At 48.4% G+C, this 27,029-nt stretch overlaps 1 protein-coding gene across 3 annotated transcripts in view; it reads left to right on the top strand.

Moving 5' to 3' along the window:
- Window positions 1-2,907, top strand: part of LOC148138279 (uncharacterized) — a 53,632-nt gene extending 50,725 nt beyond the window's left edge. For all 3 annotated transcript variants that reach the window (XM_087981583.1, XM_087981581.1, XM_087981582.1), the window contains one exon: window positions 2,086-2,907. In XM_087981583.1, coding sequence (XP_087837709.1) covers window positions 2,086-2,090 — 5 coding nt within the window. In that variant the 3' untranslated portion in view covers window positions 2,091-2,907. The remainder of the gene's footprint in view (window positions 1-2,085) is intronic.
- Window positions 2,908-27,029: the final 24,122 nt, after the last annotated feature.

Genomic DNA, 27,029 nt, shown 5'->3' with positions numbered 1-27,029 from the left:
CTCTCCCCCATCACAGTCTGTATACCCCCATTCAATCCCCCTCCCACTGCCCCATCTACACTCTCCCCTATCACAGTCCGTACATCCCCATTCAATCCCCCTCCCACTGCCCCATCTACACTCTCCCCCATCACAGTCTGTATACCCCCATTCAATCCCCCCTCCCACTGCCCCATCTACACTCTCCCCCATCACAGTCTGTACACCCCCATTCAATCCCCCTCCCACTGCCCCATCTACACTCTCCCCCATCACAGTCTGTATACCCCCATTCAACCCCCTCCCACTGCACCATCTACACTCTCCCCTATCACAGTCTGTATACCCCCATTCAATCCCGCTCCCACTGCCCCATCTACACTCTCCCCATCACAGTCTGTATACCCCCATTCAATCCCCCCTCCCACTGCCCCATCTACACTCTCCCCTATCACAGTCTGTACATCCCCATTCAATCCCCCCTCCCACTGCCCCATCTACACTCTCCCCCATCACAGTCTGTACACCCCCATTCAATCCCCCCTCCCACTGCCCCATCTACACTCTCCCCCATCACAGTCTGTACACCCCCATTCAATCCCCCGTCCCACTGCCCCATCTACAGTCTCCCCCATCACAGTCTGTACACCCCCATTCAATCCCCCATCCCACTGCCCCATCTACACTCTCCACTATCACAGTCTGTACACCCCCATTCAATCCCCCTCCCACTGCCCCATCTACCCTCTCCCCTATCAGTCTGTATACCCCCATTCAATCCCCCTCCCACTGCCCCATCTACACTCTCCCCATCACAGACTGTGCACCCCCATTCAATCCCCCTCCCACTGTCCCATCTACACTCTCCCCCATCACAGTCTGTACGCCCCCATTCAATCCCCCTCCCACTGCCCCATCTACACTCTCCCCTATCACAGACTGTGCACCCCCATTCAATCCCCCTCCCACTGCCCCATCTACACTCACCCCCATCACAGTCTGTACTCCCCCATTCAATCCCCCTCCCACTGCCCCATCTACACTCTCCCCCATCACAGTCTGTACACCCCCATTCAATCCCCCTCCCACTGCCCCATCTACACTCTCCTCCATCACAGTCTGTACACCCCCATTCAATCCCCCTCCCACTGCCCCATCTACACTCTCCCCCATCACAGTCTGTACACCCCCATTCAATCCCCCTCCCACTGCCCCATCTACACTCTCCCCCATCACAGACTGTACACCCCCATTCAATCCCCCTCCCACTGCCCCATCTACACTCTCCCCCATCACAGTCTGTACACCCCCATTCAATCCCCCTCCCACTGTCCCATCTACACTCTCCCCATCACAGTCTGTACACCCCCATTCAATCCCCCCTCCCACTGCCCCATCTACACTCTCCCCCATCACAGTCTGTACGCCCCCATTCAATCCCCCTCCCACTGCCCCATCTACACTCTCCCCCATCACAGTCTGTACACCCCCATTCAATCCCCCTCCCACTGCCCCATCTACACTCTCCCCCATCACAGTCTGTACACCCCCATTCAATCCCCCTCCCACTGCCCCATCTACACTCTCCCCCATCACAGTCTGTACACCCCCATTCAATCCCCCTCCCACTGTCCCATCTACACTCTCCCCCATCACAGTCTGTACACCCCCATTCAATCCCCCCTCCCACTGCCCCATCTACACTCTCCCCCATCACAGTCTGTACGCCCCCATTCAATCCCCCTCCCACTGTTCCTTTTTTACTGTCCTGTGTGTTGGTGTTCTCCTGCGATGTGGGAAGGATTGCTGCATTTTAGATGAAATATTATCGTGAATCTCCCCCCACCCCAAACTACTCCATGTCTCCTTGACAGCTCATTTAGCCATTTGAGGTCTCGAGGATCACGTTGGTGCAAAGAACCGGTGTCCTGAGGCTAATGTTGTTTCATAAGCCAGTCATTCTTTCCTCCCAGATGATCCAAGCTGAATCTGGGGGGAATCCGCTCTCTAATGTGGGATCTTGCTGTGTACCTACCAACTGCTCATTTTATATGTGCGAGGTCGTTGCTGGTTGGTGACACCCCATCTTCCCTGCTTTCTTCGCAGGGTGATCCCACTCCGATCTCGAATCCAGCCAAGGTCAAAGGTCGCCCGTCAACCCACGGAAGAAGGGGGGAGTGCCATCGTCGTCAGTCCCTGGACCGAGAATCCCCCTCCTCGCTGAAACCTCTGACCGCTCTGGGCTGGTGGGACTGCCAGTCTGATGGGGCCATCAGTGAGGTTCACCAGATAGCTCACTGCCCACCCTCGCCCCTCCCTGCCCCGTCACCGCCCCTCGCGTTGTCAGCCTCCGTCGCCCCCTGTGCCCACTTCACATGGACGTGGTGCAGTCCCCAGTGTGTTCAAACCTGATTCACACTGTCGCAAAGGACCCCTCCCCACCCCGAGTACCTCAGGTACTGCCTCTCCATCTCCCTCCCCCCACCTCTCTGTTCAATCCTGTGGTCTGCACTGAGTTGCTGCAGTGCGGCGGCTGGATGCACAGCAAGATTCCGGAGTTCTCCAGGTTCTTTGGAATTCACCGAGGGTGCTCATGTCCCTGTGCCCAGGCATTGACTCTGCCTTGACATTATTACAAGTTGGCTGTCATGTGATTCGGCAGTGACCTCCCTGCTCCCCTTCATTTCACGTCTGAACAGCAGTGGAAGGTACACGGACAGGTGACCCTCACTCCAGCTGGAGGGCTCAGCTACCGCCCAAAGCCTGCCAGGGTCTCCGCCCATCCTCCAGCCCGCCCACACCGCGCCAGTCCCGAGGAGGGTGAGGTGAGGGCGCGTCTGGGGGCGCCGGGCGAGGGTCCACGCTGTAATGCTCAGAGCTCAGCACGAGTGCAAGGTTCTCTGAGACCTTCCGAATAAAGTGCCCAGATGCTTCAAGGTTGTCAAGTGTTGAGCCTCTGTTACCTGCAACCGCGCTGGCCCTGGCCCTGGGAGGGAGTGGGTGCCCAGGCACTGCAACCACCAGCAACCACGCTGGTCTGCGCACAGCCATCGACGTTGGCACGCCGACCGCAGCATCAACTTCCACATGCGGAGAACCAGGCAGTTGGTGAAGGGAACACCGCCAGTGAACCCTGTGGGAATCGCTGGAGTCAGGGAGAGTCCCTGAGATCCCTATGTGACAAAAAGCGGAGGTAGAAGATGTGAAACTATAGCCCGGTTACCCTGACCTCAGTCCATGGTAAGGTTTTAACGTCCATTATTAAGCATGAGATTACAGAGTAATTGGAAGTGCATGGTAAAATAGGGCTGAGGCAGGGTGGCATCGTCAAGGGGAGGTTACGCGGGAGAAATCTGTTAGAATTCTTTAAAGAGGTACTGAGCAGCTTAGACAAAAGAGAGCCAGTGGACGTGATCTATTTGGGTTTCCAGTCGGCATTTGATGCCACACAGGAGGCTGCTAAATAAGATAAGAACCCATAATGTTATAGGGCAAGGTGGAGGATCGGCGGACTGGCAGAAGGCAGAGATTGGGGATAAAGGAGTCTTTTTCAGGAGGGCACTCGGTGACTCGTGGAGTTCCACAGGGGTCCATTGTCGGGACCGCAACTATTCACGTAACGCATTAACGACCTGAAAGAAAGGATGAGGTCATCGTTGCTAAGTTTGCAGATAATTGGAGGGACAGGTAGTGTTGAGGAAGCAGGGAGGCTGCTGAAGGACTTGGACAGGCCGGGAGAGAGGGCAAAAAGTGGCAGATGGAATTCGGTGTGGGGGGGTGTGAGGCTGTGCACTTTGGTAGGATACTGACAGGTCTGGAAAGGGTGGACGTAGAGGTAATGTTTCCACTAGTAGGAGAGACGTGGACCTGAGGGCACCTGAGCCTCAGAGTGAAGGGGCGTCCCTTCAGAACTGAGGTGAGGAGGAATGGTTTCAGCCAGCAGGTGGGGAATCTGTGGAATTTATTCCCGCAGAGGCCTGGGGAGGCCAAGTCATTGAGTGCATTTAAGACAGAGATAGATATGTTCTTGATGAGTCAGGGGATCAAGGGTAATGGGGAGAAGGCAGGAGAATGAAGTTGAGAAGCGCATCAGCCATTACTGAATGATAACACAAACCTGATGGGCCGAATGGTCTAATTCTGATCTATATTTAATGGTCTAGTGGTTACGTTAAGGATATTATTTGTCGTGAGTGTGAGAGTTAGTGAGTTATTACGTTTGATTGTGAATTTGGAGTGAAGGTTTGAGATATTGAGTGGGTCTGGTTAGCTGTTGCTAGGTTGGTTTTTGGCCTGCTAGATTTGGAGCCCTGGGATTAGATTTTCAGATTTGGAGTCCTGGCTTCAACTAAAGGATCAAAGCGTCAACCTTGTTGGAGAGGGAAATCCCACGTTTTTGAAGAGTTGAGGAGATATTGTAGATCCCCACGGTTTGGTGACGTCGAGGAGATCCCTCGTTGTAAGGCTGTGCTGGGATGTCCCACGGCTTGTGGAGAGGGAATTGAGGAGTGCCGACGTTGGGAGGGCATGGGTCTACAGCTTTGGGTGGTGGGGAGGTGCTGAGAAGTCCCATCATTTTCAGGAGGCGTGTACGAGGAGCCCCACAGTTTGGGGTTGACAGGATAAGGAATCACCTACTTTGGGCTGAGGCTAGAATATGGAATGGACTTCATTCCCATCTCAGCTGAGGGGTCCCAGAGCGGTAAATTGTATTTCAGTAGTGACTTGGTACAGTACATAGCAGCACAGCACTTCAGAGGAAGGCGATCAAACGATATCAAACACCGAGCCACATAGGAGACGTTAAAGACATTGACTAAGAGGTGAGTTGGAAGAGGTGCTTTAAAGGGGAGAGAGGTAGAAAGTGGAAGTCCAAGAGTGCGGGGCCCAGTTAGCTGAAGGCATGGTAGTTGCCTTTTGAGGTGTAAGCGTTTGTTTGAGCATATCTATCTCTGTCTTAAATGCACTCAATGAGGTGTTGCTGCTCCCTCTGCCTGGCCTCGAGTTAAGGTGCTTACCGGTAGCTCTCTCTTTCTCTCTTCCTGCCTCCCTGTCCAATCGGTTTAGTTCAGTTAGCTTCATCGTTGGTTTGCAGAGCAGTGTGATGCCAACACCATGGGTTCAATTCCCAACACCAGTTTGAGGTTACCATGAAGGACTCTCCATCTCAACCTCTTCCCTCGCCTGAGGTCTAGTGGCCCTCAGGTTAATTCACCACCAGTCGCTTCTCTCTCATGAGAGAGCAGCCCCCATGGTCTGGTAGGACGATGGCATCACAACATCCCTTTCTCAGTGTCTGTTTGAGGGTGAGAACTGAGAGTCCAAGACTAGTGTCTTAAACCCAAATCGTTATTCACAAGGATGGGAAGACAGAGTTGATTGGAGTAAACTGGAAAAATAGGTTAAAAGGTTAGAGAAGCAAACGTTCCAAGAAATATTTCATAACTTTCAACAAAGATGTACTCCAGTAAGAAGACAAAACTGAGAGGACGTCTCATCCGTAGCTAAGTAAAAATGTTAAGGATCATATCAGATTGAAAGATGAAGACTACAGCACTGCATAGGGGCAGTTGGAAAGTGGGGGACACGGTAATTGGTTGTGTTCCAGGATCCCTGAGAGAGTCCGCTGAGCTGTTCCTGCTGATGGCATCGCTTCAAGGAAGAAAGACTCCAGATTGGTGAGTCCTCTGACAGTTACTGGTTAACCCTTTCTTATCCAAACAGATTTAACGCAGTGGAAACTTAGTTTTAGTTAACCTTACTGATAGAGGAGTAGGAAATCTGCTGCCTGGTAAGGAGTTAGTAAAGCTACGTGTACCTTATTAACTAAGTTAAAAATCACACAACACCAGGTTATAGTCCAACAGGTTTATTTGGAAGCACTAGCTTTCAGAGTGCTGCTCCTTCATCAGGTAGCTGTGGAACAGGCTCTTCTGTGTCTTATGATTCTGCTGCACAACCACTTAATGAAGGAGCGATACTCCGAAAGCTGGTGTTTCCAATTGAACCTGTTGGACTATAACCTGGGGTTGTGTGATTTTTTAACTTTGTCCACCCCAGTCCAACACCGGCAGCTCCAAATCATTAAGAAAGACCGTATAAAGTTCAAGCCCTTAAAGTGTTAGATTAGTGGAAATGGTTTACAGAGAAGTAGGGTAGACACTACTTAGAATTTTTTTGTTAGTGAGATACTATCTGTGTGAAGTTTAGTGAGAAATTAGGCAAAGTGAGCACTTAATTGACGAGAAACAAATAAAATGAGAGGGTGGTGTTTACGTACGTATGTTTCCTAATTAAACAGTAACTGGAAGGTGAAAGCCACAGTCAGGGGCTCTACATGAGGCGTCTCCGGGAGAGTTTAACAGGTAGCTTCACTTGCAGGAAGTGTTGTACAGCTGCAGTCCTTAACAGATCGCCTAGATTGACTGGAGCAGTAAATAGACACCCTTAGGAGCATGCAGGAGGCCGAAAGTGTGACAGGTAGGAGTTTCAGGGAGGTGGCCACACCCAAGGTTAAGGCAGAGAGGTGGGTGATGGTCACACAGGGCAGGCAGTCAGGAGCAACCCCCCCCACCCCCACCCCAGGGTGGCTGTTCCCTCTCTCAAACAGGTATGCCACTTTAGGTTCTGTTCAGGGCGATAGCCTACCAGGGGATGACGACAGCAGTAGCCACAACAGAGGCACCATGACTGGTTCTGCTGTTCAGCAGGGTCAAAGTGCAGGAAAGTGGAGGTCAGAGGCTCAACGGTTCGAGGCACAGACAGTTGTTTCTTTGGCCGTAAAACCAGACTCCAGGATGGTGTGTTGCCTCCTTGGTGCCAGGCAAAAGTGAGGACTGCAGATGCTGGCTGGAGATTAGAGTCAAGAGTGTGGCGCTGGAAAAGCACAGCGGGTCGGGCAGCATCCGAGGAGCAGGAAAATTGGCGTTTTGGGCATCAACTTTGCTGCCTGACCTGCTCCTCGGTGCCCAGGGTCAAGGATGTCTCCAAGTGTGCCTGCAAGGAGCGTTCATGGAGCTCGGCTGGAAGTTGAAAAGCAGGAACCTCCAGGATTGTTATCTCAGGATTGCTCTACGTGCTACGTGGAAGTGAGGCAAAGACAGAAAGGTGCAGAGCTGAACACGTGGCTAAAGAGCTGGTGCAGGCAGGAGGATCTTTGAATCCTTGGGATCTCTTCCAAGGCAGGTGGGGCTTGGACAAAAAGGACTTAACTGGAGGGGCACCAGCGTCCTGGCAGGGAAGGTCAAAGAGTGAGCAGAGGATAGAGGTTCAGAGAATGAACAGGCACAGTCTCACAGCCAAGGTGAGGGGAGGAACCATAAAAGGTCAAAATGTGAGTTGCAAGTTGGAACAGATGCTAGAGATGAGGCTCAGTTTGGCCCGGGGTTAACAAGACTGTGAAAAGCAGAGTACACAAGAGAGTATCAAAACACAAAAACAAATCAGGAGGTAAAAACCGAAAGAAATGTGGAAATCAGAAACAAACACAGACACTGCGGGAAAAGCTCAGCAGATCTGGCAGCATCCGTTGAGAGAAATCAGAGGTAATGCTTCGGACGCCGTGACCCTTCCTCCAGTTCTGAGGAAGGGTCACCAGACCCGAAACGTTATCTCTGATTTCTCTTCTCAGACGCTGCCAGGCCTGCTGAGATTTTCCCGCAATGCCTGACTCCGTGACAAATCGGTTGAACGTATTTAAGAACCTTGGACCAAAACGCACGCGGCGTTTGGAATAAAATTGATGAGTTGACAGCACAGATAGAGACAAATGGGTACGACATGGTGGGGAATGACGGAAGTATGGTTACAGGAAGATCAGGGCTGAAGACCAGAGTTAAATGCCCAAGGCTACACGCTATTCCGAAAGGGTAGACAACCAGGAGGTGGAGTTGCTTTATTGGCTAAGGATGACATCAAGGCAGAAGGATGACTTCATGATATTATTAAGAATTGACATTGGCACCAGGGACCAAAATATTGATTAGATTAGATTAGATTCCCGAAGTGTGGAAACAGGTCCTTCAGCCCAACAAATCCACACTGACCCTCTGAAGAGTAACCCACCCAGACCCATTTCCCTCCGACTAATGCACCAACACTATGGGGTAATTTAGCATGGCCAATCCACCCGAACCTGCACATCCCTGAGCAATATGGGTAATTTAGCATGGCCAATCCACCCTAACCTACACATCCCTGAACACTATGGGGTAATTTAGCATGGCCAATCCACCCGAACCTGCACATCCCTGAGCAATATGGGTAATTTAGCATGGCCAATCCACCCTAACCTGTACATCCCTGAACACTATGGGGTAATTTAGCATGGCCAATCCACCCTAACCTGCACATCCCTGAACACTATGGGGTAATATAGCATGGCCAATCCACCCTAACCTACACATCCCTGAACACTATGGGGTAATTTAGCATGGCCAATCCACCCAAACCTGCACATCCCTGAACACTATGGGGTAATTTAGCATGGCCAATCCACCCTAACCTACACATCCCTGAACACTATGGGGTAATTTAGCATGGCCAATCCACCCAAACCTGCACATCCCTGAACACTATGGGGTAATTTAGCATGGCCAATCCACCCTAACCTACACATCCCTGAGCACTATGGGTAATTTAGCATGGCCAATCCACCCTAACCTACACATCCCTGAACACTATGGGGTAATTTACCATGGCCAATCCACCCTAACCTACACATTCCTGAACACTATGTGGTAATTTAGCATGGCCAATCCACCCTAACCTACACATTCCTGAACACTATGTGGTGATTTAGCATGGCCAATATACCCTAACCTACACATCCCTGAACACTATGGGGTAATTTAGCATGGCCAATCCACCCAAACCTACACATTCCTGAACACTATGGGGTAATTTAGCATGGCCAATCCACCCTAACCTGCACATCCCTGAACACTATGGGGTAATTTAGAATGGCCAATCCACCCTTACCTACACATCCCAGAACACTATGTGGTAATTTAGCATGGCCAATCCACCCTAACCTGCACATCCCAGAACACTATGTGGTAATTTAGCATGGCCAATCCACCCTAACCTACACATCCCTGAACACTATGGGGTAATTTAGCATGGCCAATCCACCCTAACCTGCACATCCCTGAGCACTATGGGTAATTTAGCATGGCCAATCCACCCTAACCTGCACATCCCAGAACACTATGGGTAATTTAGCATTGCCAATCCACCCTAACCTGCACATCCCTGAACACTATGGGTAATTTAGCATGGCCAATCCACCCTAACCTGCACATCCCTGAACACTATGGGTAATTTAGCATGGCCAATCCACCCTAACCTGCACATCCCTGAACACTATGGGGTAATTTAGCATGGCCAATCCACCCTAACCTGCACTTCCCTGAACACTATGGGGTAATTTAGCATGGCCAATCCACCCTAACCTACACATCCCTGAACACTATGGGTAATTTAGCATGGCCAATCCACCCTAACCTACACATCCCTGAACACTATGGGGTAATTTAGCATGGCCAATCCACCCTAACCTGTACATCCCTGAACACTATGGGCAATTTAGCATGGCCAATCCACCCTAACCCTACACATCCCTGAACACTATGGGTAATTTAGCATGGCCAATCCACCCTAACCCTACACATCCCTGAAGACTATGGGGTAATTTAGCATGGCCAATCCACCCTAACCTGCACATCCCTGATCACTATGGGTAATTTAGCATGGCCAATCCACCCTAACCTGCACATCCCTGAACACTATGGGGTAATTTAGCATGGCCAATCCACCCTAACCTGCACATCCCTGAACACTATGGGGTAATTTAGCATGGCCAATCCACCCTAACCTGCACATCCCTGAACACTATGGGTAATTTAGCATGGCCAATCCACCCTAACCTGCACATCCCTGAGCACTATGGGTAATTTAGCATGGCCAATCCACCCTAACCTACACATCCCTGAACACTATGGGGTAATTTAGCATGGCCAATCCACCCTAACCTGCACATCCCTGAGCACTATGGGTAATTTAGCATGGCCAATCCACCCTAACCTACACATCCCTGAACACTATGGGGTAATTTAGCATGGCCAATCCACCCAAACCTGCACATCCCTGAACACTATGGGGTAATTTAGCATGGCCAATCCACCCTAACCTACACATCCCTGAGCACTATGGGTAATTTAGCATGGCCAATCCACCCTAACCTACACATCCCTGAACACTATGGGGTAATTTAGCATGGCCAATCCACCCAAACCTGCACATCCCTGAGCAATATGGGTAATTTACCATGGCCAATCCACCCTAACCTACACATCCCTGAACACTATGTGGTAATTTAGCATGGCCAATCCACCCTAACCTACACATCCCTGAGCAATATGGGTAATTTAGCATGGCCAATCCACCCTAACCTACACATCCCTGAACACTATGGGGTAATTTACCATGGCCAATCCACCCTAACCTACACATTCCTGAACACTATGTGGTAATTTAGCATGGCCAATCCACCCTAACCTACACATTCCTGAACACTATGTGGTGATTTAGCATGGCCAATATACCCTAACCTACACATCCCTGAACACTATGGGGTAATTTAGCATGGCCAATCCACCCAAACCTACACATTCCTGAACACTATGGGGTAATTTAGCATGGCCAATCCACCCTAACCTGCACATCCCTGAACACTATGGGGTAATTTAGCATGGCCAATCCACCCTTACCTACACATCCCAGAACACTATGTGGTAATTTAGCATGGCCAATCCACCCTAACCTGCACATCCCAGAACACTATGTGGTAATTTAGCATGGCCAATCCACCCTAACCTGCACATCCCTGAGCACTATGGGTAATTTAGCATGGCCAATCCACCCTAACCTGCACATCCCAGAACACTATGGGTAATTTAGCATGGCCAATCCACCCTAACCTACACATCCCTGAACACTATGGGGTAATTTAGCATGGCCAATCCACCCAAACCTGCACATCCCTGAGCAATATGGGTAATTTACCATGGCCAATCCACCCTAACCTACACATCCCTGAACACTATGGGGTAATTTACCATGGCCAATCCACCCTAACCTACACATTCCTGAACACTATGTGGTAATTTAGCATGGCCAATCCACCCTAACCTACACATTCCTGAACACTATGTGGTGATTTAGCATGGCCAATATACCCTAACCTACACATCCCTGAACACTATGGGGTAATTTAGCATGGCCAATCCACCCAAACCTACACATTCCTGAACACTATGGGGTAATTTAGCATGGCCAATCCACCCTAACCTGCACATCCCTGAACACTATGGGGTAATTTAGAATGGCCAATCCACCCTTACCTACACATCCCAGAACACTATGTGGTAATTTAGCATGGCCAATCCACCCTAACCTGCACATCCCAGAACACTATGTGGTAATTTAGCATGGCCAATCCACCCTAACCTACACATCCCTGAACACTATGGGGTAATTTAGCATGGCCAATCCACCCTAACCTGCACATCCCTGAGCACTATGGGTAATTTAGCATGGCCAATCCACCCTAACCTGCACATCCCAGAACACTATGGGTAATTTAGCATTGCCAATCCACCCTAACCTGCACATCCCTGAACTCTATGGGTAATTTAGCATGGCCAATCCACCCTAACCTGCACATCCCTGAACACTATGGGTAATTTAGCATGGCCAATCCACCCTAACCTGCACATCCCTGAACACTATGGGGTAATTTAGCATGGCCAATCCACCCTAACCTGCACTTCCCTGAACACTATGGGGTAATTTAGCATGGCCAATCCACCCTAACCTACACATCCCTGAACACTATGGGTAATTTAGCATGGCCAATCCACCCTAACCTACACATCCCTGAACACTATGGGGTAATTTAGCATGGCCAATCCACCCTAACCTGTACATCCCTGAACATTATGGGCAATTTAGCATGGCCAATCCACCCTAACCCTACACATCCCTGAACACTATGGGTAATTTAGCATGGCCAATCCACCCTAACCCTACACATCCCTGAAGACTATGGGGTAATTTAGCATGGCCAATCCACCCTAACCTGCACATCCCTGATCACTATGGGTAATTTAGCATGGCCAATCCACCCTAACCTGCACATCCCTGAACACTATGGGGTAATTTAGCATGGCCAATCCACCCTAACCTGCACATCCCTGAACACTATGGGGTAATTTAGCATGGCCAATTCACCCTTCCCTGCACATCTCTGAACACTATGGGGTAATTTAGCATGACCAATCCACCCTAACCTACACATCCCTGAACACTATGGGTAATTTAGCATGACCAATCCACAGTAACCTACACACCCCTGAACACTATGGGTAATTTAGCATGGCCAATCCACCCTAACCTACACATCCCTGAACACTATGGGGTAATTTAGCATGACCAATCCACCCTAACCTGCACATCCCTGAACACTATGGGGTAATTTAGCATGGCCAATCCACCCTTCCCTGCACATCCCTGCACACTATGGGTAATTTAGCATGGCCATTCCACCCTAACCTACACATCCCTGAGAACTATGGGTAATTTAGCATGGCCAATCCACCCTTCCCTGCACATCTCTGCACACTATGGGTAATTTAGCATGGCCATTCCACCCAAAACTGCATATCCCTGAACACTATGGGCAATTTAGCATGGCCAATCCACCCTTCCTTGCACATCCCTGCACACTATGGGTAATTTAGCATGGCCATTCCACCCTAACCCTACACATCCCTGAACACTATGGGGTAATTTAGCATGGCCAATCCACCCTTCCCTGCACATCCCTGCACACTATGGGTAATTTAGCATGGCCATTCCACCCTAACCCTACACATCCCTGAACACTATGGGGTAATTTAGCATGGCCAATCCACCCTAACCTACACATCCCTGAAGACTATGGGGTAATTTAGCATGGCCAATCCACCCTAACCTACACATCCCTGAACACTAGGGGGTAATTTAGCATGGCCAATCCACCCTAACCTGCACATCCCTGAACACTATGGGGTAATTTAGCATGGCCAATCCACCCTTCCCTGCACATCCCTGCACACTATGGGTAATTTAGCATGGCCATTCCACCCTAACCTACACATCCCTGAACACTATGGGGTAATTTAGCATGGCCAATCCACCCTAACCCGCACATCCCTGCACACTATGGGTAATTTAGCATGGCCAATCCATCCTAACCTGCACATCCCTGAACACTATGGGGTAATTTAGCATGGCCAATCCACCCTAACCCGCACATCCCTGCACACTATGGGTAATTTAGCATGGCCAATCCATCCTAACCTGCACATCCCTGAACACAATGGGGTAATTTAGCATGGCCATTCCACCCTAACCCTACACATCCCTGGGCACTCTGGGTAATTTAGCATGGCCAATCCACCCAAAACTTCACATCCCTGAACACTATGGGTAATTTAGCATGGCCATTCCACCCTAACCCTACACATCCCCGAACACTATGGGGTAATTTAGCATGGCCAATCCACCCTAACCTACACATCCCTGAACACTATGGGGTAATTTAGCATGGCCAATCCACCCTAACCTACACATCCCTGCACATCCCTGCACACTATGGGTAATTTAGCATGGCCATTCCACCCTAACCCGACACATCCCTGAACACTATGGGGTAATTTAGCATGGCCAATCCACCCTTCCCTGCACATCCCTGCACACTATGGGTAATTTAGCATGGCCATTCCACCCTAACCCTACACATCCTTGAACACTATGGGGTAATTTAGCATGGCCAATCCACCCTAACCTACACATCCCTGAACACTATGGGGTAATTTAGCATGGCCAATCCACCCTAACCTACACATCCCTGAACACTATGGGTAATTTAGCATGGCCAATCCACCCTAACCCTACACATCCCTGAAGACTATGGGGTAATTTAGCATGGCCAATCCACCCTAACCTGCACATCCCTGATCACTATGGGTAATTTAGCATGGCCAATCCACCCTAACCTGCACATCCCTGAACACTATGGGTAATTTAGCATGGCCAATCCACCCTAACCTGCACATCCCTGAACACTATGGGGTAATTTAGCATGGCCAATTCACCCTTCCCTGCACATCTCTGAACACTATGGGGTAATTTAGCATGACCAATCCACCCTAACCTACACATCCCTGAACACTATGGGTAATTTAGCATGACCAATCCACAGTAACCTACACACCCCTGAACACTATGGGTAATTTAGCATGGCCAATCCACCCTAACCTACACATCCCTGAACACTATGGGGTAATTTAGCATGACCAATCCACCCTAACCTGCACATCCCTGAACACTATGGGGTAATTTAGCATGGCCAATCCACCCTTCCCTGCACATCCCTGCACACTATGGGTAATTTAGCATGGCCATTCCACCCTAACCTACACATCCCTGAGAACTATGGGTAATTTAGCATGGCCAATCCACCCTTTCCTGCACATCTCTGCACACTATGGGTAATTTAGCATGGCCATTCCACCCAAAACTGCACATCCCTGAACACTATGGGCAATTTAGCATGGCCAATCCACCCTTCCCTGCACATCCCTGCACACTATGGGTAATTTAGCATGGCCATTCCACCCTAACCCTACACATCCCTGAACACTATGGGGTAATTTAGCATGGCCAATCCACCCTTCCCTGCACATCCCTGCACACTGTGGGTAATTTAGCATGGCCATTCCACCCTAACCCTACACATCCCTGAACACTATGGGGTAATTTAGCATGGCCAATCCACCCTAACCTACACATCCCTGAAGACTATGGGGTAATTTAGCATGGCCAATCCACCCTAACCTATACATCCCTGAACACTAGGGGGTAATTTAGCATGGCCAATCCACCCTAACCTGCACATCCCTGAACACTATGGGGTAATTTAGCATGGCCAATCCACCCTTCCCTGCACATCCCTGCACACTATGGGTAATTTAGCATGGCCATTCCACCCTAACCCTACACATCCCTGAACACTATGGGGTAATTTAGCATGGCCAATCCACCCTAACCTACACATCCCTGAACACTATGGGGTAATTTAGCATGGCCAATCCACCCTAACCTACACATCCCTGAACACTATGGGGTAATTTAGCACGGCCAATCCACCCTAACCTACACATCCCTGAACACTATGGGTAATTTAGCATGGCCAATCCACCCTTCCCTGCACATCCCTGCACACTATGGGTAATTTAGCATGGCCATTCCACCCTAACCCTACACATCCCTGAACACTATGGGGTAATTTAGCATGGCCAATCCACCCTTCCCTGCACATCCCTGCACACTATGGGTAATTTAGCATGGCCATTCCACCCTAACCCTACACATCCCTGAGCACTCTGGGTAATTTAGCATGGCCAATCCACCCTAACCTACACATCCCTGAACACTATGGGGTAATTTAGCATGGCCAATCCACCCTAACCCGCACATCCCTGCACACTATGGGTAATTTAGCATGGCCAATCCATCCTAACCTGCACATCCCTGAACACTATGGGGTAATTTAGCATGGCCAATCCACCCTAACCCGCACATCCCTGCACACTATGGGTAATTTAGCATGGCCAATCCATCCTAACCTGCACATCCCTGAACACGATGGGGTAATTTAGCATGGCCATTCCACCCTAACCCTACACATCCCTGAGCACTCTGGGTAATTTAGCATGGCCAATCCACCCAAAACTTCACATCCCTGAACACTATGGGTAATTTAGCATGGCCATTCCACCCTAACCCTACACATCCCTGAACACTATGGGGTGATTTAGCATGGCCAATCCACCCTAACCTACACATCCCTGAACACTATGGGGTAATTTAGCATGGCCAATCCACCCTAACCTTCACATCCCTGCACACTATGGGTAATTTAGCATGGCCATTCCACCCTAACCCTACACATCCCTGAACACTATGGGGTAATTTAGCATGGCCAATCCACCCTTCCCTGCACATCCCTGCACACTATGGGTAATTTAGCATGGCCATTCCACCCTAACCCTACACATCCCTGAACACTATGGGTTAATTTAGCATGGCCAATCCACCCTAACCTACACATCCCTGAACACTGTGGGGTAATTTAGCATGGCCAATCCACCCTAACCTACACATCCCTGAACACTATGGGGTAATTTAGCACGGCCAATCCACCCTAACCTACACATCCCTGAACACTATGGGTAATTTAGCATGGCCAATCCACCCTTCCTTGCACATCCCTGCACACTATGGGTAATTTAGCATGGCCATTCCACCCTAACCCTACACATCCCTGAACACTATGGGGTAATTTAGCATGGCCAATCCACCCTTCCCTGCACATCCCTGCACACTATGGGTAATTTAGCATGGCCATTCCACCCTAACCCTACACATCCCTGAGCACTCTGGGTAATTTAGCATGGCCAATCCACCCTAACCTACACATCCCTGAACACTATGGGGTAATTTAGCATGGCCAATCCACCCTAACCCGCACATCCCTGCACACTATGGGTAATTTAGCATGGCCAATCCATCCTAACCTGCACATCCCTGAACACTATGGGGTAATTTAGCATGGCCAATCCACCCTAACCCGCACATCCCTGCACACTATGGGTAATTTAGCATGGCCAATCCATCCTAACCTGCACATCCCTGAACACGATGGGGTAATTTAGCATGGCCATTCCACCCTAACCCTACACATCCCTGAGCACTCTGGGTAATTTAGCATGGCCAATCCACCCAAAACTTCACATCCCTGAACACTATGGGTAATTTAGCATGGCCATTCCACCCTAACCCTACACATCCCCGAACACTATGGGGTAATTTAGCATGGCCAATCCACCCTAACCTACACATCCCTGAACACTATGGGGTAATTTAGCATGGCCAATCCACCCTAACCTACACATCCCTGAACACTATGGGGTAATTTAGCATGGCCAATCCACCCTAACCTACACATCCCTGAACACTATGGGTAATTTAGCATGGCCAATCCACCCTTCCCTGCACATCCCTGCACACTATGGGTAATTTAGCATGGCCATTCCACCCTAACCCTACACATCCCTGAACACTATGGGGTAATTTAGCATGGCCAATCCACCCTTCCCTGCACATCCCTGCACACTATGGGTAATTTAGCATGGCCATTCCACCCTAACCCTACACATCCCTGAGCACTCTTGGTAATTTAGCATGGCCAATCCACCCAAAACTGCACATCCCTGCACACTATGGGTAATTTAGCATGGCCATTCCACCCTAACCCTACACGTCCCTGAACACTATGGGGTAATTTAGCATGGCCAATCCACCCTTCCCTGCACATCCCTGCACACTATGGGTAATTTAGCATGGCCATTCCACCCTAACCCTACACATCCCTGAGCACTCTGGGTAATTTAGCATGGCCAATCCACCCTAACCCGCACATCCCTGCACACTACGGGGTAATTTAGCATGGCCAATCCACCCTTCCCTGCACATCCCTGCACACTATGGGTAATTTAGCATGGCCATTCCACCCTAACCCTACACTTCCCTGAGCACTCTGGGTAATTTAGCATGGCCAATCCACCCAAAACTGCACATCCTTGCACACTATGGGTAATTTAGCATGGCCATTCCACCCTAACCCTACACATCCCTGAACACTATGGGGTAATTTAGCATGGCCAATCCACCCTAACCCGCACATCCCTGCATACTATGGGGTAATTTAGCATGGCCAAACCACCCTAACCTGCACATCCCTGAACACTATGGGTAATTTAGCATGGCCAATCCACCCTAACCTGCACATCCCTGAACACTATGGGGTAATTTAGCATGGCCAATCCACACTAACCTACACATCCCTGAGCACTATGGGGTAATTTAGCATGGCCATTCTACCCTAACCCTACACATCCCTGAGCACTCTGGGTAATTTAGCATGGCCAATCCACCCAAAACTGCACATCCCTGAACACTATGGGGTAATTTAGCATGGCCAATCCACTCTAACCTGCACATCCCTGAACACTATGGGTAATTTAGCATGGCCAGTCCACCCTAACCTACACATCCCTGAACACTATGGGTAATTTAGCATGGCCAATCCACCCTAACCTGCACATCCCTGCACACTATGGGTAATTTAGCATGGCCAATCCACCCTAACCTACACATCCCTGAGCACTATGGGGTAATTTAGCATGGCCAATCCACCCTAACCTACACATCCCTGAGCACTATGGGGTAATTTAGCATGGCCAAACCACCCTAACCTACACATCCCTGAACACTATGGGTAATTTAGCATGGCCAATCCACCCTAACCTACACATCCCTGAGCACTATGGGGTAATTTAGCATGGCCAATCCACTCTAACCTGCACATCCCTGAACACTATAGGGTAATTTAGCATGGCCAATCCACCCTAACCTGTACATCTTTGGAATGTGGGAGGAAAACGGAGCACCCGGAGGAAACCCATGCAGACACGGGGAGAATGTGCAAACTTCACACTGACAGTCACACGAGGGTTGAATCAAACCCAGGTCCCTAGAACTATGAGGCAGCGGTGATAACCACTGAGCCACAATGCTGCCCCAAACGCTCAGTATAAACCAGTAAATAATGAGGGTTTGTGAGAAGGGTGCCACGGTAATTGTGGGTGATCTGAACATGCATATTGTTTGGATTGATCAACTTGGCAAGGATAGCTTCAGAGAAGGGTTCGTGGAGTGTATCAGGGATTGTTTTCTTTGAGTTGTCATGGAGCCAATCAGAAGACTGGCTACTTTAGATCTGGTATTACGTAATGAGGAAGGATTGATAATACGGTCTTGTCATTAAACATCCTCTTGGAATGAGTAACCACCACGTACGAGAGTTTCGAATTCAGATTGAAAGAGTGCGGACAGAGTCGCACACGGGAGTTTTAGTGTTGGGCAAAGGTAATCGCCCAGGTCTCACAGGAAGGGGTTGGCCCGAGGGAACTGGGCAAAAATATTATCGGGCAGGGCTAAGGTATTCGTTGCATGGGCTTAAGGCATTCATTCTTGAAAAGATTATTGTGTTCATTGGGTTGGTACTGAATGAGACATTGTGAGGCCTAAAGTGTTAATTTTGACACAAATATTATTCACTGTCCAGCCTTAACTGTGCTCGGTGGATTGACACTAGCCTATTCCTTGTGCAGGCTTAAACATTGCATTGGATTGACCCTGATGTGTTCACTGTCCAGCCTTACTGCCCTCACCAGATCGACACTATTGCATTTACTGTGCGACCTTAATGTGCTCAGTGCGTTGATACTGATCTATTCATTGTACAACCTTACTCCAGTGTGTTCGCTTTACAGCCTTACTGTCTTCGTATTATTAAATTGGAGAGGGTTCAGAAAATGTTGCCGGAACTGAAGGGTTTGAGTTCTAAGGAGAGGCTGAATAGACTGGCATGTATCCCACTGGAGCATGGGAGGTTGAGGGCTAACCTTATAGAAGTGTCACAAAGCTAGTCCCTTTGTTTTTCTAAAAGCTGTTCCTTGGCTCAAGGAGACTCTGTCCTTGACTTTTTTTCAGAGGGAGTAATAAACCAGGCTGGGCTCCGATCAGTCTGGTTTGGTACAGAGATAAAAAGGATTTTGGGAGGCCTTTTGTTTACATGTAAACAGATGAGACTTCAGGCCAAAGTGGTCATGTATAAAGAGAGGGGAGTGGTCAGCTCTCTAGCGGAGCGGAGCAGTTTTAGTTCAGTCTTGAACTGGTTGGAAGTTCAACAGGGAGCTATGTGGAAACTTTCTCTCTCTCTCTCTCTCTCTCTTTCTGCCCTTCAACTTCAACCTGTAAATATGTGTTCCATTTATACCACGTTTTAAAGGGTGGGTGGTACAGTGGCTCAGTGGTTAGCACTGCTGCCTCACAGCATCAGGGACCCAGGTTCGATTCCAGCCTGTTTCCACACTGTCGGGAATCTAATCTAAAGGGAGTTTGCTTTTTGGGACTGTGTGTATTTGGAACAGCATAGTTAAGTCTCGCTGGATAGGTTGGGTTCGGTAGCGTTTCATTGTGTAATTTTGTGAATAAATTGTTTTGCCTGTAGTCAACCTAGCTATCTTACTCCGGGTAATTTTCACTGTACACATATCGGAACAAATTGCAAAGTTAGGTCTAGGGCTGCCTGCTTAAGTATGATTTGGAGATGCCGGTGTTGGACTGGGGTGTACAAAGTTAAAAATCACACAACCCCAGGTTATAGTCCAACAGGTTTAATTGGAAGCACACTAGCTTTCAGAGCATCGCTCCTTCATCAGGTGATAGTGGAGGACACAATTCTAAGGCACAGAATTTATAGGAAACATTTAGTGTGGTGTAACTGAAATTATACATTGAAAAATACCTTGGCTGTCTGGTGAGTCTTTCATCTGTTCGAATGCCATGATAGTTTCACTTCTTTCATGTGTAAATCACAAAACCTTTTTTTAAAAGTTGCATTCTCAGGTTAGCTGTAACAATGGACGTTAGCTGGACAATATGTTGGAGGTGTTAGTCCACTGTGTTCTCTGCCTATGCCATGATGTTTAGATTGATTCTAATCTAAAAAGTGAGATAACAGAGTCTTACATGAATTCATGCAGTTTTTGAGCAAAGTACAATGTAACTCTGCAAGTACAAATTCATCCCAAAAACGTATATGTGTCCATGTGGGTCTTTGTCTGTATGTGTCTGTGTGTGTGTCTGAGATGGGGGGTTGTGAGTGTCTGTGAGAGAGAGTGTATATGTGTGTGCATGAGGATGAGTGTAGAGTGGTCTAAGTCTCTGAGAGGATGTGTGTGTGTGTGTGTGTGTGTGTATAGTGCAATGGTGGTCACCTGTAATGTGACATGAACCCAAGGTCCCAGTTGAGGCCCTCCCTACGGTTACCGAACTTAGCTATCAGCCTCTGCTCGGCCACTTTTCGCTGCTGCCTGTCCCGAAGTCTGCCTTAGAGGATGGTCACCCGAAGGTCTGAGGTCGAATGTCCTGGACCACTGAAGTGTTCCCCAACTGGGAGGGGACCCTCCTGTCTGTTGATTGTTGTGCGGTGCCCATTTATCCATGTTGTAGCCTTTGCTAGGTTTCCCCAATGTACCATGCCTCCGGGCATCCTTGCCTGCAACGTATAAGGTAGACAACGTTGGCTGAGTCACATGAGTACCTGCCATGTACAAGGTGGGAGGTGTCCCCACGTGTAATGGTGTCCCCAGTGGTCACCATTAGTGGTCCAGGACATTCGACCTCGGACCTTCGGGTGACCATCCTCCAAGGCGGACTTCGGGACAGGCAGCAGCGAAAAGTGGCCGAGCAGAGGCTGATAGCTAAGTTCTGTACCCATAGGGAGGGCCTCAACCGGGACCTTGGGTTCATGTCACATTACAGGTGACATCCACACACTATCCACACACACACACACACACAGACACTCCTAGACACACAGACACACACAAACACACACACACTCCTATACACACACACACACACAAACACACACACAGACACTCCTATACACACACACACACACACAAACACACACACAGACACTCCTATACACACACACACAAACACACTCACACTCCTATACACACACACAGACACTCCTATACACACACACACAGACACTGCTATATTCACACACACAGACACTCCTATACACACACACACAGACACTCCTATATATACACACACACAGACACTCCTATACACACACACACAGACACTCCTATACACACACACACAGACACTGCTATATTCACACACACAGACACTCCTATACACACACACACAGACACTCCTATATATACACACACACAGACACTCCTATACACACACACACAGACACTCCTATACACACACACATAGACACTCCTATACACACACAAACACACAGACACTCCTATACACACACACACAGACACTCCTATATATACACACACACAGACACTCCTATACACACACACACAGACACTCCTATACACACACACATACATAGACACTCCTATACACACACACAAACACACACACACTCCTATACACACACACAGACACTCCTATACACACACACACAGACACTCCTATACACACACACACAGACACTCCTATACACACACACAGACACTCCTATACACACACACACAGACACTCCTATACACACACACACAGACACTCCTATACACACACACACAGGCACTCCTATACACACACACACACACACACAGGCACTCCTATACACATGGACATACATATTTTCAATGTATAATTTCAGTTACATCACACTGTAAATGTTTCCTATAAGTTCTGTGCCTTAGAATTGTGTCCTCCACTATCACCTGATGAAGGAGCGGCGCTCCGAAAGCTCGTGTGCTTCCAATTAAACCTGTTGGACTATAACCTGGTGTTGTGTGATTTTTTTTTAACTTTGCTTAAGTATGTTTTGAGTGATCTGGCCTAGTCCATAACAGAAGTTTATAAAATCCTGAGAGGCATGGATAAGGTGAATGGCAAAGATCTTTTCTCGAGGTTAGGGGAGTCCAGAACCAGAGGCAATAGGTTTAAGATGAGAGGAGAAAGATTTAAAAGGGACCTGAGGGGCAACGTTTTCACACAGAGGGCGGTTTGTATGTGGAATGAAATGCCAGTGAAAGTGGTAGATTCAGGTAGAGTTGCAACATTTAAAAGACATTTGGATAGGTTCATGAATAGGAAATGTGGGCCAGATGTAGGCAACTAGGACTACTTTAACTTGAGAAACTTAGTCAGCATTGACAAGTCGGACGGTGTTTGTGTGTTGTATGACTCTGTGACAGTTATAGAGCAGTGACAAATGCTTAGAGATATATAAATGCTTCCCAATTAAAGTATATTCCTGACGGGAAGAGGAATTGTAAAAAGGTGAAAAATCATCCATGGCTTAACAAGGCGGCCAAGGGTGGCATAAAAGCGAAACCTCGGACATATCAGATTGCAAAAGTTAAGAGGCCGTCTGGAGGATTGGGAGAAGTGTAAAAGGCAGCAAAGGGTTATATAAAAAAACACAAACATGAAAGAGCTGAGATGAGCTATGGAAGGAAACTAACAGAAAAGAAGCACTGATAACAAGAACTTCTCAAAGTATACAAAAAGAAAGAGAACAGTGAAAGTAAATGTTGGCCTGTTAGAGGTAATAATGGGAAACCCAGAAATGGCAAAGACACAAAGCTAATATTTTGTCTGTTGTAACAGTGGAATATAATCATTTCTTCCCAAAAAAGCAGTTATTACAGAGGAACCTGGTGAAATTACTATAACTAGGGAGAAGGTATGAGGTAAACAGATGGGATTAAAGGCAGTTAAGTCCCCCAAGGCCTGATGCCCTGCACCCTAGGGTATTACAGGAGGTGGCAGTAGAGATAGAACAGAGAACATTCCAGCGCAGAACAGGCCCTTCAGCCCTCGATGTCGTGCCGTCCTGTGGAACCAATCTGAGCCCATCTAACCTACACTATTCCATTTTGTCCATATGTCTATCCAATGACCATTTGACTAAAAGACTACCTTTGACATCTGACCTACATCTATCACCCCTCAGTTCAAAGCTATATCCCCTTGTGCTAGCCATCGCCATCCAAAGAAAAAGGCTCTCACTGTCCACCCTATTTAACCCTCTGATTACCTTCTTTGTCTCAATTATGGCACCTCTCAATCTTCCTGTCTCCAACGAAAACAGCCTCCAGCCCCTCCGCCTTTTCTCATGAGACCTTCCCTCCAGACCATTCAACATCCTGGTAAATCTCCTCTGAACCCTTTCCAAAGCTTCCACACCCTTCCTATAATGTGGTGACCAGAAGTGTACACAATATCCCAGTTGCGGCCGCACATGCGTTTTGTACAGCTGCAGCATGACCTGGTGGTTCCGAAACGCAATTCTTCTACTAACACACCGTATGCCTTCTTAACAACCCAATCGACCTGGGCGGCAACTTTCAGGGATCTATGTACATGGAATAGTGGATGCATTAGTTATAATATTCCAAAGTTCTCTGGATTCTGGATAGGTACTAGATGCTAATGTGACACCCTTATTCAAAATGGAGATGGGCAATAAGTGAGAAATTATAGGCTAGTTACTTTGACCTCTGTGGCGGGGAAGTTGCTGGAGTCAGTAATAAAGAAGGAGATAACTGAGCACTGGAAAAACAAAGTTCAATTCACCAGCGTCAGCACGGTTTCACGAAGGGCAAGTCATGCTTGACAAACTTGCTGGAGTTCTTTTGAGGATGTAACCAGCAAGTAGATAATGGGGATCCAGTGGATGTGGTGCATCTAGGCTTCCAGAAGGCATTTGGCAAGGTGCTGCATTTAAAAAGTCTGGTCCAGAAGGTTAGGTTGAGGGTAGAGTTTTGGCTTGGTTGGAGGACCGGCTGACTGCCCGAAAGCAGAGGGTCAGGATAGAAGAACCCTCCTCTGGATGGCGAACTGGGACTAGTCGGACACCCCAGGGTTCGGCTGTCAAACCTCAACTATTTACAATCAACTGGATGACCTGCGAGCAGGGACAGGGTGAAACATAGCAAAATTTGTGGATAATACTAAGATAGGGGTAGGAAAGCAGGGAGTGATGAAGAGATGAAGAATTTACAGGTGGCCAAGAGCTTGGGCCAGATTTTGGCAGATGGACGGACGGTAATGTGGATTAGTGCGACGCTGTCCATTAAAAATAAAAGGTCAAGTTGTTATTTAAATAGAAAGCTGATTCAAAGTACGTCAGTGCAGAGGGAGCTGGGATGTCTGTGTGTCTGAATTGCAGGGAGTAGGTATGTAGGTACAGCAGAGAGTAAGAGAGACAAAGGGAATCCTGCCATTTATTGCAAAAACACTGGATTATAGAAGTGCTGTGGTGATTGTATAAGGCATCGGTGAGACCACACCTGGAATATTGTGTCCAGTTTTGATCTCTTTACTTGAGAAAGGATGCGGGTGTCCTCGGAGGACGTTCAGAGGAGCTCCACCGGATTGATTCCAGGGTTCGATGTTGGTATGCAGGTTCAGCAAGTGATTAGACGGATAAATTGTATCTAGCTGTTATTACAGTGGAATACCAAAGCACTTAAGTACTGCGACAGCCTTACGAAACCCGAGTGTGACTGCATCTGGAGTATTGTGAACAGTTCTGGTTGCCTTGCTAAAGGAGAGATGGAATTGCTTTAGATACTGACTCCTGACAGAGTTATGTTATGAAAATGGTTTAGTTGGTTGCGTCTGAATCTGTTGGGGTTGAGAAGGATGAGAAGTGACCATAGAATCCCTTACAGGAGGCCATTCAGCCCATCAAGTCCACACCGACCCTCCCCAGAGCATCCCACCCAGACCCACCCTTCTGTCCTAAACCAGCATTCTGCATGGCTAATCCACCTAGCCTGAACATTTACCATGACCAGTCCACACCAGCTGCACATTGCTACACTGCGGGAGGAAACCAGAGCACCCAAGGAAGCCCACGCAGAGTCAGGGAGAGTATGCAGACTCCTCACAGGCTAGAATTGATCCCAGGTCCCTGGCCCTGCGAGACAGCAGTGCCAAACACTGAGCCACCATGCCACCCAAATGTATGAAGATCCTGAGAGAGGAATGTACTGGGCCAACGCCGAGCAGGTGAAACCAAGCCGAGGAGAGACAGTTTAAAATTTAGAGGGTTGTTTTAAGTTGGGGAATGTCTTTCTTCTGTAAGGGCTGTGATTCTCTTCCTCAGAGAGCTGTGCAGTCTGGGCCAGTGAGTATATTCAGCCTTGAGTTAGACCGATTTTTGGATCTGCGAGAAGTCAGGGTTTATGAGAAGCAGACAGAGAAATGGAACGGAGGCCCCAACCAGGTCAACCATGACCTGAATGTTTCCTTGAATCGTCGTGCTTTACTTCTAAGTGCTATTTCCTGCGTTCTTTGTATTTGTGGTAGAATTCTGTCAGTGTTTGGTGTAAGAAAAATGGGCAGAGAGTGAAATTTACACCTTGGGCAAACATCAGTATCAGTAGCTGTTCACAGCTAAGTGTGTTTTTTAAAGTCTAACCATGCTCTGTTTTGTTTTTTGTAAATCTACAATTGTGAGTGGGGTGAACCTTTTCTTTGTTTACATGTTTTATTGAGACCTGCCTCTAGATTCTAGGCACTAAGTTACCCCAGAGCAGTATTTCTTTTTATTTTCTGGATCTGTGGATTGCTAAGGTACAAAAGATGGCCTTTAGCAGAGGGATGTGCTCGTCCTGTCGGATGTGGGAGACCAGGGAGAATTTCCATGTTCCTGTTGGTTGGGTCTGCAGGAAGTGTGTTTGGTTGTGAATCCTGTCGGATCGCATGGATGTGTTGGAGGGCAGTTGGAGTCAATGAGGAACTTACAGGAGCCAGGGGGTGTGACGGCGGCTGGCAATTTCAGGAAGGTAGAAAAATGGCAGAGACCGTTGTGCAGATGGGTTACCTCTTGGAAAGGTAAGCAGGTAGCGCAGATAGCGTGGCTATCCCCATCTCAAACAAGTATGCTGTTTTGGCAAACATAGGGGGTGGTGGACTCTCAGGGGACTCCAAAACTGACAGCCAAGCTTCTGTGCCCAGAATGCCACTGCTGTAACGAGGGGTACATCAGGTCCCCGAGCATTCGATTGTGATAGGAGTCAGAGGCACAGACAGGCATTACTGCGGGCAGCAACAAGATATCAGAGTGGTGCTCGGCCTCTTGGGTGCCAGGTCGAGGATGGCCTTGGAAGGACTGTAGTATATTCTCAAAGGAGAGAGAGAGAGAGAGACCAGTGGGAATACATTGGAAGAGAAAAGGACAAGGTTCTGAGGAGAGGATATAGGAAATTAGGCAGGAGGTTTAAAGGCACATCCTCAAGGCTAGTAATATC

The sequence above is a fragment of the Chiloscyllium plagiosum genome, unplaced genomic scaffold (genome assembly GCF_037043375.1).
Source record: "Chiloscyllium plagiosum isolate Xiang-an unplaced genomic scaffold, Cpla_swu_hap1 HiC_scaffold_40, whole genome shotgun sequence".
Lineage (NCBI taxonomy): Eukaryota > Metazoa > Chordata > Chondrichthyes > Orectolobiformes > Hemiscylliidae > Chiloscyllium > Chiloscyllium plagiosum.
The sequence above is the reverse complement of the archived record's forward strand: the minus strand, read 5'-3'. Positions and strand labels throughout refer to the sequence as shown.